At 36.1% G+C, this 19,789-nt stretch overlaps 1 protein-coding gene across 42 annotated transcripts in view; it reads right to left on the bottom strand.

Moving 5' to 3' along the window:
- rnf220a (ring finger protein 220a) overlaps window positions 1-19,789 on the bottom strand; it is a 353,098-nt gene that overhangs the window by 160,121 nt on the left and 173,188 nt on the right. For 28 of the 42 annotated variants that reach the window (NM_001443299.1, XM_087239653.1, NM_001443298.1 and 25 more), the window contains one exon: window positions 5,297-6,136. In NM_001443299.1, coding sequence (NP_001430228.1) covers window positions 5,297-5,945 — 649 coding nt within the window. In that variant the 5' untranslated portion in view covers window positions 5,946-6,136. Of the gene's footprint in view, window positions 1-5,296; window positions 6,137-6,270; window positions 6,419-16,886; window positions 17,441-19,789 lie in introns of those variants that run through there. The other 14 variants (NM_001443293.1, NM_001443294.1, NM_001443295.1 and 11 more) reach the window with 3 other exon arrangements.

Raw genomic sequence — 19,789 nt, 5'->3', positions numbered from 1 at the left:
ATATTCAGTTAATTTACATTCAAAGCAATGAAAATAACCTATTATTCAACATATATGAACCTACAAAAAGGAACCAGAGAAAAAAATGCTTATTTTAGAAGAAAATTTTAGATGGTATTTAGAGTAGGGATGTCCTGATCAGGTTTTTTTTTTGCCCTTGAGTCCGAGTCTAAGTCATTTTATTTTGAGTATCTGCTGATACCGAAACCCGATCCAATACTTTTATAATACATTTATACAAAATTGAAAATGAGCAAAGAAACAGATCCAGGATGCTCCTTTAATTCACCTTATTTGTAAATTAAACAATTCTGTTATAAAACAGAGGACTTTTGTGAGGTAGCTTGAACAATCAAGTAATAAATAACATCAATTCTTCACTTCTGGACTTTAGTGCAACACTATATATATATATATATATATAATATAAAACAAATACCATCTCAACAATCCCAAGTTTACATATCTTACAGTTTGATATAGCAATGTTGTCGTTATCTACTTTATTACTAGATAACGTTTAAAGTTATTTACTTTACTTTACACCTCCAGACCAAAGACATACTTGCGCTTTCCGCTTCAAGCTGCTTCTGTGTTCTACTTTGCCAGCCTTTAACTAATCGTGTCTCTGCAACAAAGTGATGTCATGCCGCACACGTTGCTGTTTCTGTGTGAAGTCAAGAAAGAGGTGTAATTCTGTGCCACTGCATAACTATAGATGTGTTATAAAATAATGAGAATATATATGTAGATAGTTTAAATATATTCGAGTCCTGATCGGAAGGTAATGCCCGATTCCGATCGAATCTGAAACTCTGTCTATGGGCCTGACCATGCCTAATTTAGAGGCTTTTGCATCTGAACTCATCATAAATAAATAAATATATATATATATATATATATATATATATATATATATATATATATATATATATATATATATATATATATATATATGTATATATATATTTATAATATATATATATATATATATATATATATATATATATATATATATATATATATATATTTATTTATGATGAGTTATATTGAATGATATATTATTCATAATTATGTTTAATTATCTTAATGTATTATGTATAAAATTTTATGTATTATAGATATAAAACATTAAAATCTTGTTAAAAAGATTGGATACATTAAAATCTCTTTTTAAAACTTTTATTATAAATAATATTTCATAAAAGAAAATGTAACAAAAAAGAGATAATTGTATGCTAATTCTATGTAGACAGAAGCATTAGCATTATTCTATGTAAAACAAACTGACTGATTCAATTAATTAATTATAAATCTATGTGAAATTGTACTTTGGTTATGGTGGGGGAAAAAAAAGAAACAAGTAATCAGAAACAAAAAAACTAAACATTCTTTCCAGTTTTGTTGAAAGTAAAGAAAACTTCACGCTGTGGTTCTATAGAGATGACACTGTAACTGTTGAGAAGGGTGAGACTGTCAGCAGGAATCGTGTCATGACAGGACAGCAGCATGCTGAGGTTTCCTGCTCACCACCGTAAAGAGGGTGAGAATCACACCGGCTGCAGTACAGTGCAGATTTGGGGCTTAACACCCAGAGAGAGGACAGGGCTCCTGAAGTGACAGCCAGTAGCACGGCAGCCAGTCAAGGGGAACCCAATTTAAGTCCCTTCTACAACACTGCTGGAAATTCAATTGCATTAGAGCCCTTGGTGGGCCTAAGGTTTAATCTAATTAGATTCAGCTTCAAAAGACGGAGACTGAGAGAGGCAGAGAGTGAGACGACAAAACTGTCTCCTACTCTCCAAATCATGGTATTTTAAAACTCCCTCTATGTGTCTTTTTTTTTCCTCCACAGAGAGGAAGCTAAGGCTTTCCTATCCCTTCCGCCACCCTAATCCCCTCTCATTTCAGCAAGAGAAGCCGCTGCTCTTATCTGATAGTATGAATGTCAGATTACAGTCCATTGAGGGACTTGGATTATACCTGGATTGGCCCTCGAGAGCCACTATCTGCGCATAATCTGAGCTGAAGGTGAAGGTGTTATAATCCCTCTAGCCGAAAGGAGCGGCACTGTATCGCTGCTTCCTGTGAGGCTGCCGGTTCAAAAGCTCTATGCTGGACGTCTTAAAAGAGCGCTCTCAAACGAGACCCCCTCAGAGAGGAAATTCTAGATGAGATACTGGACACAGTTTCCTCCAGTCTGTCTCTCTCTCTTCCTCCCTCACACTCCTGCCTTCCTCTCTCTTTTCTTGTTGGGTGTCATTCTCGCTCCTCCCAGCCTGCGTGCTGCTGCTGTTTTTATCGGATCAGTCTCAGCTCGCCGCCCTTGTCTCTCATCTGTTCGATCAAGGGTGCTTCCATCCCTCCCTGTCTTTCGGTAGCCCTCTCTCTCTCTCTCTCTCTCTCTCTCTTTTTTTTTCTCTATACCCCCTGTGAAAACCCCCTGTCACACAACAGATGTCCCAAAAAGAGTAGGTGGGTGGGACAGAATTTGAACATTTTGACATCTGAAATCTGAGGACAACTGCTACAAAGTTTAGTTTGCTTGTTTGTTTTCTGAACAAAGTAAAAGTACAGCAGAAAGTAGCATAAGCAAACAATTTGGGGGTAAAAGCCAAGAAGGACAGAATAAACATAAAAATTATAGATTTTGGTATTATGTTAGCTAACCTAGTGTAAAAATGGACAATACATATTTTTGCCAGTATTTATTTATATTTGTTAATAGGTTAAATATTTTTCAGATGCAAAAAATTTTTATAATAAAAAACTTAATTAAAATAACATTTTAATTCATTAAAAATTTTAAAATAGGCAATACATATTTTGCCAGCATTTTTAATCTTTGGAATAAGTAAAAAAATTTTACGACGTTAAAATTGATCCAAAAAATGTTTAGAATTTCAAAACTTATTTAAAATAACATTTTAATTCCTTAAAATTAAAAAAATGGGCAATACATATTTTTGCAGCATTTTTTATCTTTGTAATAAGTTAAAATTTGTTACGACGTTAAAAAAGTCCTAAAAATGTTTATAAATAAAAAAAAATCTTTAATTCTTAAAAAAAGATCAAAAAGTTCACCAGTTTGGGTTTTTTAATTTATTTTTAAAGAAGATATTTTGAAGAATGTTGGAAAACTTTAGCCATTGGCATTCATAGAAGGAAAACAAATACTATGGAAGTCAATGGCTACAGATTTTCAGCATTTTTCAAAATATCTGATATTTCTGTTAAACAGAACAAAAAAACTCAAACTGGTTTGAAACAAATTAAAGATGAGTCAATTATGAACTATTCCTTTAGTTCTAAAAATGTCCCTACAAAAATCTCTTAGCACTAGGTTAAGATTAATTTACAAAAAAATAATGGTAATGGTTAAATGGTACATATTCTGTGAATGAGAGTGTTTCCCAGTGATGGGATGCGGCTGGAAGGACATCTTCTGCGTAAAACATATGCTGGATAAGTTAGCGGTTTATTCCGCTGTAGCAACCCATGATTAATAAAGGGACTAAGCCGAAAAGAAAATGAATGAATAAATATCCTGTGAATGAGAGAGGTAATGAAAGGGTCTGCAGAACTACAGTGTGTGTGTGTTTCTCTGTGTGTACTTATGTTTTCACTGGGACTTCTAATGTGTTTGAGTAAGAGTGGTCAGGTTGGATTACTACAGTAATACCATTGGGCTTCCGCTCTTCAGAGGTCTTATGAATCTGTGCACACAATTCCCATTTCCTCAACACCAAAGCACACACATACACACTCGTACCCACGAGAAACCTCCATTTCATTTATGAGTTTTATCTGTGAAATTTATCTGCTCTGCAGGACCGGTAGGGCACACTCTCTAAACATTTCTCCACAGTTTGACTTGTGTTGTGGGACAAGCTTCCAACATTACAGGCATAACATATTACAGCAAGAACTTTATAGGTAAGCACTGTTACACATGCACTAGAAAAGTATGTAGGTGAAATTTTGGAGTAACTTCTTAATTTCTGTTTAGATTTATTTAATTGTTAATCTTTTTACCTAATGTTTTTATACACTATTGTTAATTATTTTGTAATTTAACTCTAAATTTGTAATATATTAAGTTTATCCTATATGCCTGATACCCATTTGAACATAGCTATATCTTATATAAAAATAAATAATACCTACAACAATTTATTGAAAGGTATCATGATCAAAATGAGTTTTGGAGGTAGAAACTTAAAGGGGTAGTTCACCCACAGCTGAACATTCTGCCATCATTTACTCACCCTTTACTCAACACAAACCTGTTTTTTTTTTCTTTAACACAAAGTAAAGTTTATTTATAATCTAATATCGAGAGGATCACGTGCTTATGATTGATCACAGCTGGTCCCGCATTAGCTCACAATTGATTCACCAATCAGATGATTCCTAACTCACTATAAATAACCACAGTTTTCTTATCTCAGGATCTTCATCTTGAAGACCCCCCCCCCCCACCCACCCACCCACTTTCACCCCTTCTTTCCAGATGGGTGACACGGCGGCCCAGTGATTAGCACTGTTGCCTCCCCGTGCTCGCGTGGGTTTTCCCTAGGTTCTCCAGTTTCTTAAGTAAATTGAACCTACCAAATTGATACAATAGCCAAGATCTTAGCAAGTGTACATCTCTCTTTAGCCATCATCTGTCTGTCATTAGAAATAATAAATAAGTCAAGGGAGTTGATCGAGATCTACCTGAACTCAAACTCCCCTCTCGCACTGGGAAACCAGGGCTCGAGGATCTCATAAGCTCAGGGCTCTCTCCTGGGACATCATGCCAAACAATCTTTATTATCAATCATCAGCTAAGTGTGAACTCTTGAAATAAGTTAATTTTAAAAACTGGCGGAAACATGTGACCATTGACTTCCATAGTGTTTGTTTTTCCTACAGTGGAATTCAAAGGTTACAGGTTTCTAACGGCATTTAAAATATCTTCTTTTGTGTTCAACAAGAAAAAAGGAAATCAAAAGCTTCTGGAACCTAAAATCAAACATAAAGTGCTCAGGGGTAGCCTAAATAATGTGTTGATGCTCTTTGCATAAAAGATTCATCAGAGAATCAATCCAAAGCACTCAAAAATGCTAAAAAAATATTAAAAAGCGTTTATTGACATGGCTATTTCTAACAACTGCTTTTGGAACCTACTTGAGGGTTAGTAAATTATCATTTTTGGGTGAACTATCCCTTTAAGGAGAGAGAAGTTATTTAAAAGCCTACAGTTTGGCAAGCATTAACAGTGCTTTTCAATTTAAAAAAAAAAGGTACTCACAGCGCTCAATGCGATCCTCTGGGCTGGAAGAGGTTTCTCGATCTGACAGCAGGCCTGACACTGCGAAGATCTTCTTCCCTGCATCTTCCACAGCTTTGAGAGCACTGGGTGAGCTGGATGGGATCTGAGCACCACCAAAGTCATATTCTTTCCCTTCTGCGTCTGAGTAGCGCAAGTGCGGGGACGCCTCGGCCTCCAGGCAGCCCTTTAGCCTCTTGGCAGGGGTGAATGCAGACTGGTATCCACCACCCGCTCCATCACGATCTTCCGGAGGAGAAGCGAATGGCCGGAAGGCCCCGACACCACTGTGGTTGAGCATGCTTATGGGGGAGCAGTCCAGATTGGGTGGTGCAAACTGATGATGGAGGTGTAGAAGGGAAGGAGGAAAGTCCCTGTTGGGGAAGCCTGGTGGTACGGCGCCCTGTCGGTGGTACATGGAGGCAAACGTATAGGAACCATTGTTGAAGGGCAGGTGAACGTCCTTCTCCACAGACACTGGCACACCGAATGGCCGAGGCTGTTGGCAGGGGATGGAGGCATCACGGCTAGCCTCAGCCGTCGATGCTAGCACCATTAGTGCAGGGGATGCTAACGGGTTGGGTAGGTAGGAGGAGCTCTCCATTTTGAAAGCCGCCCGATGCAAGTCCATTTTGGAGATTGGGCTGGGGTTGGGTGGAGGGGGGGTGAGGGGTGAGAGTAGAGGGGTGTGGGGGAGGGGTGGAGAGAAGAGAGACGGGGTGAACGGTATGGGCAGAATGGTGCAAACTTTTGCTCTGTCGACACTCTAGCAGAACTGGGGGGGTCGCTCTCACTGGCGGCTCATCCTCGATGGTCCTCCACCTGAAGAAAGTTGAAGAGAGGAGGAGTTAAACCACTTAAAACACCCTGGAAACTCTTGCTTACTTTCCCCTTTTTCCGAAATAGAAAGTTTCCCCCTGCAGATCTGAGGTTCAGATCACATATAAGCCTCTTACTCCATCTCCCCGTCTGCAGAGCAGAACGGCGTCTGAGGCAGATAAGAGCCGTGCGCTGATCAGATAAGAGCGCGGCCCTGCTCGTGTGAACACCCTGGTCCTCTGCCTCCGATGGGATTCTCATACTGATATCGTATCAGCCTGCCATCTGCACAGGAAATTTGACTGAATGAATAAATTAGCTGCACTTCACCCCTTGACCCCTGCTGCAGCCAAACAGCCTAAGGAGAAGCCCCGGAGAATAACATTCGCTGATTGGTAAAAGTGTGAGTGGGTTTAATGAGAAACGTTTTAGCGAATCTGTGTCTATTTGTGCGCGTGTGCGGCTGTCCGTCATCGCCAGTCCCTCGAGGATGACCCCAAAGTGATCTATTACAAGTTAAATGGATGCTTAACTTACATAGAATTTAGAAATTAATGTAGAGCTTAAACGTCTCTACGGCTCTATTACTGATACAAATCACACTGTTTAACAGAGTTTTTTTTTTTTAAATCACCAACTACTTTTTAAAAGTGAAAAAAAAAATTTAACAAAAAGTTTTAAATGACAAATATAAAGGTTTGGGGTAAGTAGTTGAAGTCAGATTTATCAGCCACTCAGGATATTTTCCTAGTATGTCTGATAATATTTTTTCTTCTAGAAAAAATCTTAAATAGAATAAACTGCTTAGAATAAAAGCAGTTATTAAAAAAATATTTTAAGATCAAAATTATTAGCCCGCTTAAGCTATATTTTTTCGATAGTCTACAGAACAAACAATAACTTGTCTAATTACCCTGACCTGCCTAGTCAAACTAATTAACCAAGTTAAGTCTTTAAATGTCACTTTAAGCTGTGTAAAAGTGTCTTTAAATATATCTAGTAAAATATTATTTACTGTCACCATGGCAAAGATAAAATAAATCAGTTATTACAGATGAGTTTTTAAAAAAACTACTATATTTAGAAATGTTTTGAATAAATATTCTCTCCGTTAAACAAAAAAGGGGGTAAAACAGGGAGGCTAATAAATCTGTTTTCAACTGTACACTGTATATACACACATTTCTTTCAACAAAGATGAATAAACAGCTGAAAAGTGACAGAAAGGCATTTATAATGTCATAAAACTCCTAATTTCAATAAATAATAATCTTAAAATTTCTACTCTTAAAAAATTATGGATTTTTTTTAATGAAATAATTTTTATGTCAAGTTTTACATAAAAATGATTTCCAGAGGATCATGTGACTGCAAACTGGTATTTTGGCTGCATCAAAACTCAGTTTTGCCATCACAGGAGTAAATTAAGTCCTTAATTATATTAATAATAACAATTTCCACTTTCAATAATGGGAAATTGCAATAATATTTAACTATAATACTGTTTTATAGTAATTTGAACATTTTAAACGAAGCTGTGGTGAACATAAAAAATTAAAAATAAATAACATATTAATAAATAATCTTACTGACTCCAAATTTTTAAAATGCTTGTGTGTGTTTGTGTCATGTACATGACACACATACATGTCCAGGAAAACCGAATTTAATCTGCAGAACAGGCCTTCTTATTCAGAGTAATTCAAATAGATGGGCCTTTAGTCTTGTGTCACGGCGAGGCCATTTCAAATGCCACACAGAATATCAGCCGGCATCAAAGAAACTCCTTGGGAATTTATCAAGGCATTTTTACAGATATCAGCTGTCCAGAACACTCATTCGAATCAATTTTAAAACTCGATCTGCACACACACACACATACACACTTGCTCTGCGGCCCAGTAAAAAGAGCTTTACATTATCACATACATGGCAGGGGAATGTGTGCCGTTTCCTGTCTGTAGAAAATGGGTTACACTACACCGCTTGATGTTGGCGCGAAGCCCAAGAATCGCATTACGTTTCGTCTTCACTCTCGACCTAGCTGGGAAAATAGCACCTTGAAATTGTACCAATATCGCTTTTTTCCCCCACTCTCACACTCATTAGGGCCTCGTCTCTGTATTGAATCTCTCCCCTCGGATAACCTCTAAAAAATGAGTGCGGGTGGGTGTTGATAGCAAGGTAATACAGTGATAAGTACCTGGATATTTCAATTTTATTATCATTACCATCAGCGCAGTCAGGCAGTGTGAAACTGACAATCCAATAAAAGGACACAGGATATCCCCCCAATGGCGCATGGGAGAGAGAGAAAGAGGGGGCATAACTAGGCTGAGTGTTGTACAGATGTGCTAATCATTTCTGTGGCTGCGGCCGGTCTGCCTGGTGCCCCTGCTTCACACACATACACACGCACAAAAGCATGCACAAACTGAGAGCCCAGTGTCCCAGAGCAACCGAGGAGAGCAGTGAGTCAGCCTGTCACACACTGACACGCCAGAGACTGTGTGTGTGTGTGTGAGAGAGAGAGGGCAAAAGGGGGGTAGAACCGAACCGCAAAGTCTACCACAGTTCTTGTCACACTTCTTTCATGCATCAATCACTGCAAGCAAAATCAAAGAAATACTATCTTAAATGACCTAGTCAAAGAAAATCTGCGTTTGAAAAATATTATTAAAGTTTAGGACATCAACATAAAATAAAATCTAATAAACTTTAAGCTAATAAAAAAAACTGTAAAAAGCTAAATTTATTATTGAATTAAAAGGGCAATTAATATTAATTATAGGGATATTAATATTAATTATTAACATTAATTGCTGTTGTTGTAATTTCTATTAGAAATTAATATATCTATTTAAATTAATTTTATGACAAATATAAAAGTTTTGGTCAACATAAAAACTATAGACTACAAAAAGTGTAGATTAGGTTTACATGTATTATTAAAACTATAGTAATCTTTATTGTTAATAGTGGTAGTGATAAAAAAATATATAGGTATATTAATTAAATGGATATTAATATTACTTATGGACATATATTTTGTTGTTGTTGTAGTAATTATTCTTAGAAATTAAAATATAAATTTAAATTAGTTTTATAATAAATCTAAAAGTTTTGGTCAACATTAAAACGAGACTACAAAAAGATTAATAGATTGGGTTTACATATATAATAATAATAATAATAATAATAATAATAATAATAATAATAATAATAGTTGTCATTCTTAAGTTTTACATTTATTTAAAAGAGTTAATTAAATACAAAAAACTAAAGACTACTAAATACACAATGTAAAAATAAAAATGTAATTTGATTTTAAATGTTAAATAATAATAATAATAATAATAATAATAATAATAATAATAATAATAATAATAATAATAATAACTATTATTATTATTATCATCAATAATAATAATTATAATAATAATAATAAAAATAATAATAATAACAACAATTGTTGTCGTTCTTGTTAAAAATTACATCTATTAATAAATTAATTAAATTTAAAAAAAAAACAAAAGACTACTAAATACAAAATGTAAAAGTAAATATGTGATTAAATTTAAATGTTTAATAATAATAATAATAATAAATAATTATAGCAAACACTAATAATAACAATAATAGTTGATTTGTTATTGTGAAAAGGAATATAGGAAGATTTGATAAATAAATAAAAAACTTGGATGTAAATTAAAGCTACTACATTAAAATAAACAAATATTTAGATATGCTTTTCAAACTTGTTGTTAGTAGTAGTAGAAGTAGTGGTGGTGGTAGTGGTGGTGGTGGTGGTGGTATTACAAATTAGTTAATTTTATTAAAACATTGTATTAAAATGATTAGAAACAAATTATTTGATCGACAAAATCTAGAGCTGGGGTTAACTAAATAAAAACTACTACTGAATAAAAAGTAAACACAAATAAATAAATTATTAATTTGATTAATTAATTATTCATCATTATTATAATTACTATTACTATCAAATAATAATTCCCCTAGAAACTCACATGTAAACTGTATTAAGATATGTTTATCCCAAGTTAAAAATTGAGATTGATGATCCAGTACAACATAAAACTCACTGAACAGTTACAGTGATCCAGCATAAATCTAGCATTGCATTTCCTTTTCAAATTACATTGTTATGATATTGCCGTGTCAGTTGCAGTGATGAGCTGCATGTTCTCTCTCTCTCAGAAACTTACTGATGTAAGGAAACAGAATGGCTACAACAAAGACAAATAAGAAGTTGTCAACGACACATTTTTCGGGGCGCAGCTCTGGGGAGTGCTGCAAATGAATCCAATTTCAGCGAAAACAAACGACTGTCAAATTTGACTGCCGAGAAAAAATGCAAAAGTTTCAGCGGAGGGTGTCACTCAAAAACCGCAGCTCCTGCTCCTCTGCCTGTCTGTCAGTATATTTAGAGATTGTTGACAACCGTGAAAGTGCCACTCTTACATTTTATTACAGGACAGGGCAGACACTGTCATTCAATACCCTCAGAAAAAAAACACACATCTCCAACTGTCTGAGCCAGACACCACGTGAGGAGACAAAAACGGCAACAGTTACAAGAATGTGGCCGACGAATGGATTTCATGCTAATTGCTGCTCCAAATTAAGCCCTGCCAATGATTTCTCACGCTTTTTTAACTTTCACTGAAATGCTTCCAGCGCTGTCAGAAAATATGATGTGGTGTGAAGGCTGTTATGTGTGCAGCTGCTAAAATGGAGAGCCCTCAAACGACGTCGCAGGAAATGACACTGGCGGAGCACATTTTTTAACTACTTTGCTCTTGAAAACTTCCCAAATGCCTTTGTCTGAAGGGTCTCAGCAAGCACTCAAACTCGTTAGCTTTTTTTAATCACCCTAGAGGGTAAACTTATGTTCATCCACAACCGTCTCCTTAAGCATCCTCTTGAAATGGCTGCCACAAACACAGCACTCCAGCCTCCCCTCGGCTTGTCAATCAGGGAAGCCGTGTGAAATATTTGCGGCGAGGAGGGTAAAAGGTGCCGAATTGCCCAGGCCACGTTTAGTATTCTGCAAGGAAGTGCTTTTTGGAAAGTCGATATTATTAAAAACACAGTCATTCGCCGACGGCTGGCCTGCAACTTAGGACCACGCAGATAATATATCCTGCTGAATTAGAATCAAAGGCCTAGCGATATGAAAACTCTCGCAGAACAATTCAATAACGTGCAGCAGCTGTGGAATAAGACATAAAAATATGAACGGCGCATTCTGAAGACGTGAAAGCGAGATTTAATGACGGAGTGAGAACGCAGTGAAGGATAATGACACTTGGACGTACAGCTAACTAAATCAATAATGATAGTACAAGCTGTGCCTCAACACTCCAGTTCACTATCAACAAATAAATTCCCCACAGTGTATGACACACAATAAAACCCAGCAATAAATAGTGGTAATCAATCACCGCTTTATTGGATCTTATCGCCTGCGTTGGTATACCAGAGGCCTGCCTCCAAACTTTTTCAACTTTTTTTCCTCTCTTCCCCCAGACAAAATTTGTACGATTTACTCTCAGAGCACCAAAGAAAAAAAAAAAGTGCTACTCTGTGTGAGCTGTCAGTATAAGTGAGGATTTGCTTTTCAAATAAAGCTTTGCGGCGGGCACTGGGGAACATTGATTCATTGTGAACAAAATGATTTTCAAAGTTTCCTGTCCTGCCTGCCCTATTCATTTCAGGGGCTGATGGACTGTTTGTCTCATCCCACCCACCTGAGCCAACTAATTCCTCACTAAGCCCAGATTATTTGCAAGGTGTCTGGATCCTCTGTGCTCAGAGCCAGGACCGGACTGCAAAGAAGCCACGTCGACCCCTTCCCAACCCACCTTACAGCTATCCAGTGCAGCCCGCCACTGTGTACCGAGACAGACACAGAGAGAGAGAGGGAGACTTTACACTGTGTTGATTTCGCCTGGTTTGAGCACACTGTTTGCCAACCAGAGGCTCGTCAATAATAGATAACGAAGCACAAAGCAAGAGCAGTCTGCCACTAAACCGCTTGAACTTGTTGGCTGGCTTGTCTTTTAAAACACAAGATTAATTTAACCAGCAATGGTTGGCCTCTTATTCCAGGTTCAGTTCCACAACATAGTCCACTGACTAAGAAAACAGAATGAATTTTATGCTCATCCTTCGTGCTTAAAAAAAATCAATGCATTTCAGATGATGTTGTAAGAATAAAATGCAGTAACTTATTAATGTAAAGAACATTTATATCCTTTATAAAGGGCCTATATATAAATATATATATATATATATATATATATATATATATATATATATATATATATATATATATATATATATATATATATATATATATATATATATATATATATATACATATATATATATAATTAAAGAAAACAGCCATGTCTCTCTCCTAGACTAATGTTCAGTGGGAAAATAACAAGCAGGATTCGGACAAGCAGAGAGATATAGGAGTGTTATTGATCCCAGGCAAATGCACTGGTAATGCCTTGTGTGAGAGGGTGTAAAATTAACTTATTCCACAGCACTGAAACTCACATCTAAATAATGGACAGGTAGGTAAATCAAAAAAGAACAAATTACAAAAAAACGAGAATTGACTGTAGAAGAAAACCTAATGCTTTAAAACACAGTATTGTTCGTTATATAACTATTTAATCATCTGCTAACAAAAATGAATATTTTTTTTTAATTTACAAAAAAAAATTAAGTTTCTAAACTATAAAAACGTAAATTGTGTGTATTATTTTGCAGTTTAAAATAAGAGTACACGCAAAGCCAACGCCCCGCTGACTGTCAGCGCAATGGCTGAGGCTAAATAAATACAGCTTTATAAAGTCAAAGCGCGGCGATTTGTTATAATTAAATCAGCGTTAATATAAAGCAATCCATTTAATTTAATCATTCAATATTTAAGTAATTGCAAAAATAAGCAATTAGAAATATAAGCATTAGGCTATAATTAGTTAAACACAACAGTCACAAAATACTTAAATTGTTAAAAAGGGACAATAACAAACTATATTTTTAGACAAATGCGTAAAAGAGGACGCAAGCATAAACAGTGCTCAAAACCCCCGGAGCAGCGATAGATTTTATTCAGAGGCACTGCTGCGGTTGGGGCGCTTTACCTAACAAACAAAGTATCTCACTCACCATAAAATTTCAAATGTTCCGCCTCGGTACTAAATAAAAAGGTACATGAATAGGCGTGTCTGCACGCTTCAAAACATAATAGAAGGGGACATGGTGAAGTTAGGCAATCCAAGGACTACACCTGATTATTTTCATCTTTATACAACCGTCCAAACACTTGTCACGCACGCGCATCTTAAATATTTCTCCAGGATTTCAGAAGATTCCTTTAAGGAACACGACCTTTCCCTGTGCTCAAACTGTGGTATTTTTTGTAGATTATTTTAATTACCATAGCGTGCCACCATCTGCATGACAAATGAGCTTTCGGTGAAGTGTTTATTAGCACGTGAAAACATAAACATGCACGAGGGCGGGTGGGTATGAGTTAACGGGGTTAATTCTAGTTTAATTCGTTGGGAAACAGCACGCTTGTCGATAACACGCAACAGACAAAAGGCCAATCAAGCTGGTGCGTTTGAGAAATGCGTGCTTCATTTACTCTCAGTGCACGGGATCGGATAGATTTTTCTTTTGAATCCAAACCAGAAACACTTTCCCACTCGTATATTATCGCAAGTTAGAGCCGCAGAAGTTCTTGCTGTCTTCATCCTCGCTGTGTGTGGGGAAAGATGCTCTCCTCTCCTCCTAATTGTCAACAAGAATAAAAACGTTTGATTGCGCTTGCTGGTTTTAATTCTACAAATCCAGATTAAAATAACTCTGGCCATTGATCCGGCCAGTGGAATCGACATTAATTTTAGTTCACTTCTCACTTTGCACGGGGATCAATGAGAAGCAATAACAACTGACATCGGCTCTGAAAAGGACAGAACAGAAAACGCAGGGCTAAAAATCGAAATGCTGACGAATAAATCATCTGTTACTTTTCTTTCATTCTCTGATCGTGTGTTGTCTCGTTGGGACCCGAACCGGACTGCTGTGTTAAATTATTCGGTGGCAAAAAAAAAAAAAAAAAAAATTATGGGATAAAAAGAAGTAATGAAACACTGAATTATTGGAGCCGCGCGGTTTAGTTTTAAAATGCAAGAGCGCAACAGGGTGGGTGTCCTGGTATTCATTTGGTATTATAAATCCAGATAAAAGAGACAAATAACTTTTTGACTATTTCATAAACTTAAATGTTTTAGCCTATATATGATTTAGCTACATAATCTCTTATTTTTAATTAAAATTAATATGAATGTTAAAACTGTTAAGATAAACATTGTACACATACGATTCTATAATGATCCGTATCTCACTGTCCTATATAAATTTATAATATAATAAAATTTAACACTCAAGTGAGTTTGACATTAGGTGTATAAACATTTATCCACACTATTATCTGAAAAGATAATGTAATCTTGGAAGATTTTAATTCTGTCTAATGGCTATTTAAAAGATTCCAAATATAAGACAATTATATAAGCAATTATATATATATTTAAGTCAACATCAAACAATCACACATTAAGTATTGGAATAAAGATTTATTACTAAAAATCTACAATTAAATATCGAGTAAATTAAGCGTGTAATTGTAAAAAATGATTCGGCCTGCTTGCACAGAGCGCCTCAATAAAGCGCGTTTCTGTCCTGTAGAACAGTTTCAAAATAAAGATAATCAGCGAATAAAAAACTCCCCATGCATATTTAGGAGTAAAGATTTTTTTCTGGTGTAAATATAAAACAAAGTAATAAATATTAATTGTAGTCAATTGCAATATATTCACAGTTGTAAAGTGCAAAATAGTTTACTGCACACTGCCGTTAAATAACACGGGAATAAATAATTAGCTATCCTGCAAATGAAAATTCACACATAAAAGACGTTAATTTAACGAAGCCATCTACCTAAGGAACGTATTGTGTCATCCAAAATATAAATAATTGATGTGACTTATGTAGACTGCAGAATTATAGACTGTTTATGTAGCTCTGCTCTAACATTTAGTGAAAATATTTAGATCATAAATCTATGAATGCAAACACAACACAACCCAAAAACGATCTATAATGTTGCATGAAATTAGACATAATTATTAAATATATTTTAATGTGCATTTTAATTGTTCTATTTTCTATTCATAAGTTATTATTTATTATAAATAAAATAATATGAATAATATGAATGAAAATAATGATTTATAAAATTATTTAAATGATTGCAAAACTTAAATAATTAAACATATCAGTGCTATGGTGTTATTAAAAGATAGTATAAATTATACACTGAAGGTGTGTTGATAATACAGTCTTAGTCTGAAAACCCTGCCTAAGATTTTCCTTGGAAAAATATTAACAACTCCTGAGTAGAACGGAAACACTCCCGTACGTGTTGTGTAAATTGTAGTGACCCATAGTAAACAGGTGTTTCCTTGCACCTTGTTTCCTTACTGCACGTATCTGATTCACTTTGCTCTCTATATAAGTGCTATCCAACTAAGTGCTCCGAGTAGGCCTATAGTTTTCTTATTTAACAACCATTGTTGACAGATTAATTTAAAACGAAACATTTCTTTTTCAATTAACACACATGCGCGCGAATTCTGGAGGAACAAAAATAAAGTGGCCAACAATCTACTGTGGCTTGAGAACAAAATATAAATTATCCGCAACATTGGTCTCGAGCGCATTAATTCCCGCTCTGATTACAGACTATAAATGGAGAGGACTATAAATGGAATAGTAAAATCTCCACTCTCAGGAGCACTTCTCACGTCCACTACCAGTCACAAATTAGTAGGGAGCGTAACTGAACTACCCAAGCAGTTGGTTTTAAAAGCCGGTCTGCGCTGATAGCGTTCGTTATTAAAGGTTAACCCACTGAACATCACACTCAAGCATGTTTTACTCGTGGGTGGCCGCAGACACGCGCACATCATCACGGGTATCATTATAACAAGTTCCTCTTCAGTTCCGTCAACCAAAAACAGAGGATTTTAAAAGACATGCGTTAATTTCCCAGGAAAGCACTTGTGCAACTGTTAAATGTGAGTTTATGTTTGCCGGCATTTTTTAAACGTATACGTCAAATTATTGCAAAATATTTAGGGTGATTTTGTTCATTTAAAAATATGTTGTAAGAGACTTCTGGCGTTTCCACCGTGTAGCATTACATTCAAAACTTTAATGTACTGTTTTTGCAAACTTTACCATGATGAACTGATGTTCAAGTCAAAACAAGCAAAGTGTTTTAGGAGTTCAGAAACTCTTCCACACTATCAGCGAACTTGCTCCATGTAGTCACTAAAATAATTGCCACAATCAACCCATTACGCGCGAGTGAAACATTGTGTCTGATAGGAGAGCTATTGATATAGAATAATAAAGTTGCGCATCATCACCTTAACTCAATTTCCACACAAGAAAAAGCAAACAACAACAATAACAAATGCAATACTATCCAGGAGCAAGAGACAGCCGCGTTAGGGTACGTTAATTCAGGCTCGGGGGTCACCCATTAAACAGTCTGATAAAAGCGGATTTCTCCACATAAACATGAGACGCGCTCCCACTGGATCACAAAAACAATCTCTGTCAAGACATTCAGAGCACTTACGTTGTTTTAAAAAATCCCTCGGAAGGTTTAGCTGTCCTTTTATCCCGACAACCGAAACTTTTGGAAACCGGAGAGCGAAGATCACCGCGAAGCAAGCGCCTCGAGGAAACAACGTGAGACGGTCGCCGCGCGTGAGACAGAGTTCCCGGGTCGTGTCGTGTGTTGAGAGTTGTATCAGTTGCATGAACCGATGAGAACGAGTCAGCGCTCAGTGGCAAAGTAGAGACGATAGGCAGAGATTTGCTCAGAGGTAGAAACAGTGTTGGAGGTGCAGTGCTGCCGCTCAGCGCCAGGTTCGCTCATTGACTGACATTCATTCTCTCCTCCTCGCGCGCTGAGGACCCTGACCCCCCTTCTCCGCGCTCCCGTGGGGGATCTCATGGGCTGTTTTGTGAGCACGGAATGAATTATCGTCTCTCTTCACCATTTAGAAGACCAGGGAAATGAAGTCCGCAGCAAAACAAAAGATGTTTCAACAATGCGCGAGGTCTGCAGAAATAGGTAAGTGTGCAGCGTCCCACCGCGCGCTCTGGGCTGCTCGCGAGTTTGTCTTTAGCTGTTTTCACTCCGTGCAGCCCCCTTACAAGTGTGTTTACGTGTTGTAAAAAGTCATTCTAGTCTACTTGTTGCTTTTTTTTTGCACATACCTGCTACTGGAGTTGAGTAAGTCCCATAAACGCGTCTTAACATCTGTCAATGTGTAAAAAACGGAAAAATGTATTCTTTCATTAAAAAAAAAAACACACACACAAACGCTGCTATCACATTATTTACGTAGCTTTACTTAAACTTAATCGCAGTTGATGTTTAAAGATAATATAACATTAACACTGAACAATACCACACAGAAATCCACCTGCTGGACAGAGCTGGAATTGCACATGGCTTCTTCAGCCTCAAACAAACGGCAAAAATAAAGCGCAGGTTTACAAATGTCAACTAATGTCTTGTTTTGGCTAATAACGCGTATTCTGTTTTATTGTCATATCTAAAAGAAGTCTCTACAAGAAGTTATGTGTGCTCCCAGGCCAAAGTAATGGGAGGCAGTGCAATGTAAGGGTGATGGGAGGGCAGTAGCCATACATATGTGCATTATACTGCATTACATTAGCACTCTCTTGTATTGCTAATGACCTCCGTTAAAGCATCAGTGAAACAGAGGAGGAAAAAGCCCATCCATGTCCAAGGTCCCTTTCCATTCAAAATCAAATTTCAGGCCTCAGTCTCTTAACATGTCTCTAAATGGACTGGTGTGAATTGGTGAAGTGCTTTGATGACAGCTCTTTTTACCAGGGCTTAAGCACAAATCCTCTCCTCCATTTCCAGAGCCCCTTGATTCGATTGAAATTATTTTACATTCTCTCCGGACTGTATCAAATAACAAAACATATTACTATGACTTGATTGAATCCATTACAAGCAAAGCTGGGACATTTATAAATCTACACTTCAGTCGATATAAAAGTTGAGGTAGCCAGAGTGTATACGATCCGCTTTCTCTTTATGATTGAGAGACTTTCAGTGGCCTGTATGAATGTGGAAAATCTTTGAAATTGGATAAAAGATATTAACCGAAGGATGTAGTTCGACCAAAAATGGACTTAAACTTGAACTATCAAACATGTAGGTGACTTTTTTCCTATCAGTAGAATTTTAAAGAAGGTTTCAGCATATATAACATACATATTTAAAGCAAAAGTATTAATGATGGCTACTTGTGATAAACCGAGGTCTTCTGAAGCATAAAACAATTATAAAATTGCTGTATGCAAATAAAGAGTTTAGATGCAAAAACCTCTAGAAGCCATTTGATACTTTCTCCTAAAAATAGCAATTTTCTCCAACTCCTGTATGTAGGCTCAGCAATTTTACTTTTAAAGGGACAAATAAGTTCTTTTCATTGCCTTTCAAGTGAAGCAACAAAACATAAACATAGGAGGCTGAGAAAAACACTAATTTTAGGATAACATTTCAGATGGCATTTAAAGGTTTTTGCAGCTGAACTCTTCAAATAAACATTGTTTAAAACATTCACACTTTTAGTGGCCAATATGAATGTGAAAAGTCTTTGAAATTGGATAAAATATATGAGCAGAAGGATGTAGTTTGACCAAAAATGGAATTTACTCAAACTTGGGCTATCAAACATGTAGGTGATTCTTTTTCTTTTCTTTCAGTAGAACTTCAAAGAAGATTTTAGCTGAAATCCAGGTTCTTAAAAATTTCTATCAGCACTTTGAGAGTCAAAAACATATTTAGGCAAAACAAAAGTATAAGTGATGCTTCCTTGTGATAAATTAAGGTCTTCTGAAGCAAAAGAAAAAAAAGAAAAAATGGTGTATGCAAATAAAAATTGTTTTACACATGAGTAAATGTAGTAGACAACACTGGCAAGAGGCACATATCATTGTGTGCCAAGAAATATTTTATGTCACAAACACATTGAGGAAAGCTTGCACAGGCTGTAGATTAAAGGAAAGAATAATAATGTTATAAATCATTTTTAATTTCTTGCAAAGATAATTTAACGTCACAAAGACCTCATTTTATAATCGGAGCAGCATTTTTTTACTAAAAAAACGTTCGCCATTGAAATGCATTTTATGAACCTCCAAAGACCTAAAGTTTCTTTAATGCTCTACTGAAGAAAAAAATCCCCTACATGCATTTCCATTTTCTGTGAACAAAATCCCTTGTAAATTATATTTTAAAAACATGCTTAATGTTTGAAGAACAGGGTCAATTTGACCCATTAACAGCTCTTTTCGTTGTTTTCAGGTCTCATTTGTCATTCTTGCCATGTCTATGTGAACGCAGAAGAGGAGTAAAAATCATCGCCGCTGGAAAGGGAAGTTAAACATCACACGTTCATTTACGTTGAGTGATTTTGACTTCTCAGATGT

The sequence above is a fragment of the Danio rerio genome, chromosome 2, assembly GCF_052040795.2.
Source record: "Danio rerio strain M-AB ecotype USA chromosome 2, GRCz13ab, whole genome shotgun sequence".
NCBI classification, from domain to species: domain Eukaryota; kingdom Metazoa; phylum Chordata; class Actinopteri; order Cypriniformes; family Danionidae; genus Danio; species Danio rerio.
Note: the sequence above shows the minus strand (reverse complement) of the source record. Positions and strands in the feature narration are given on the sequence as shown.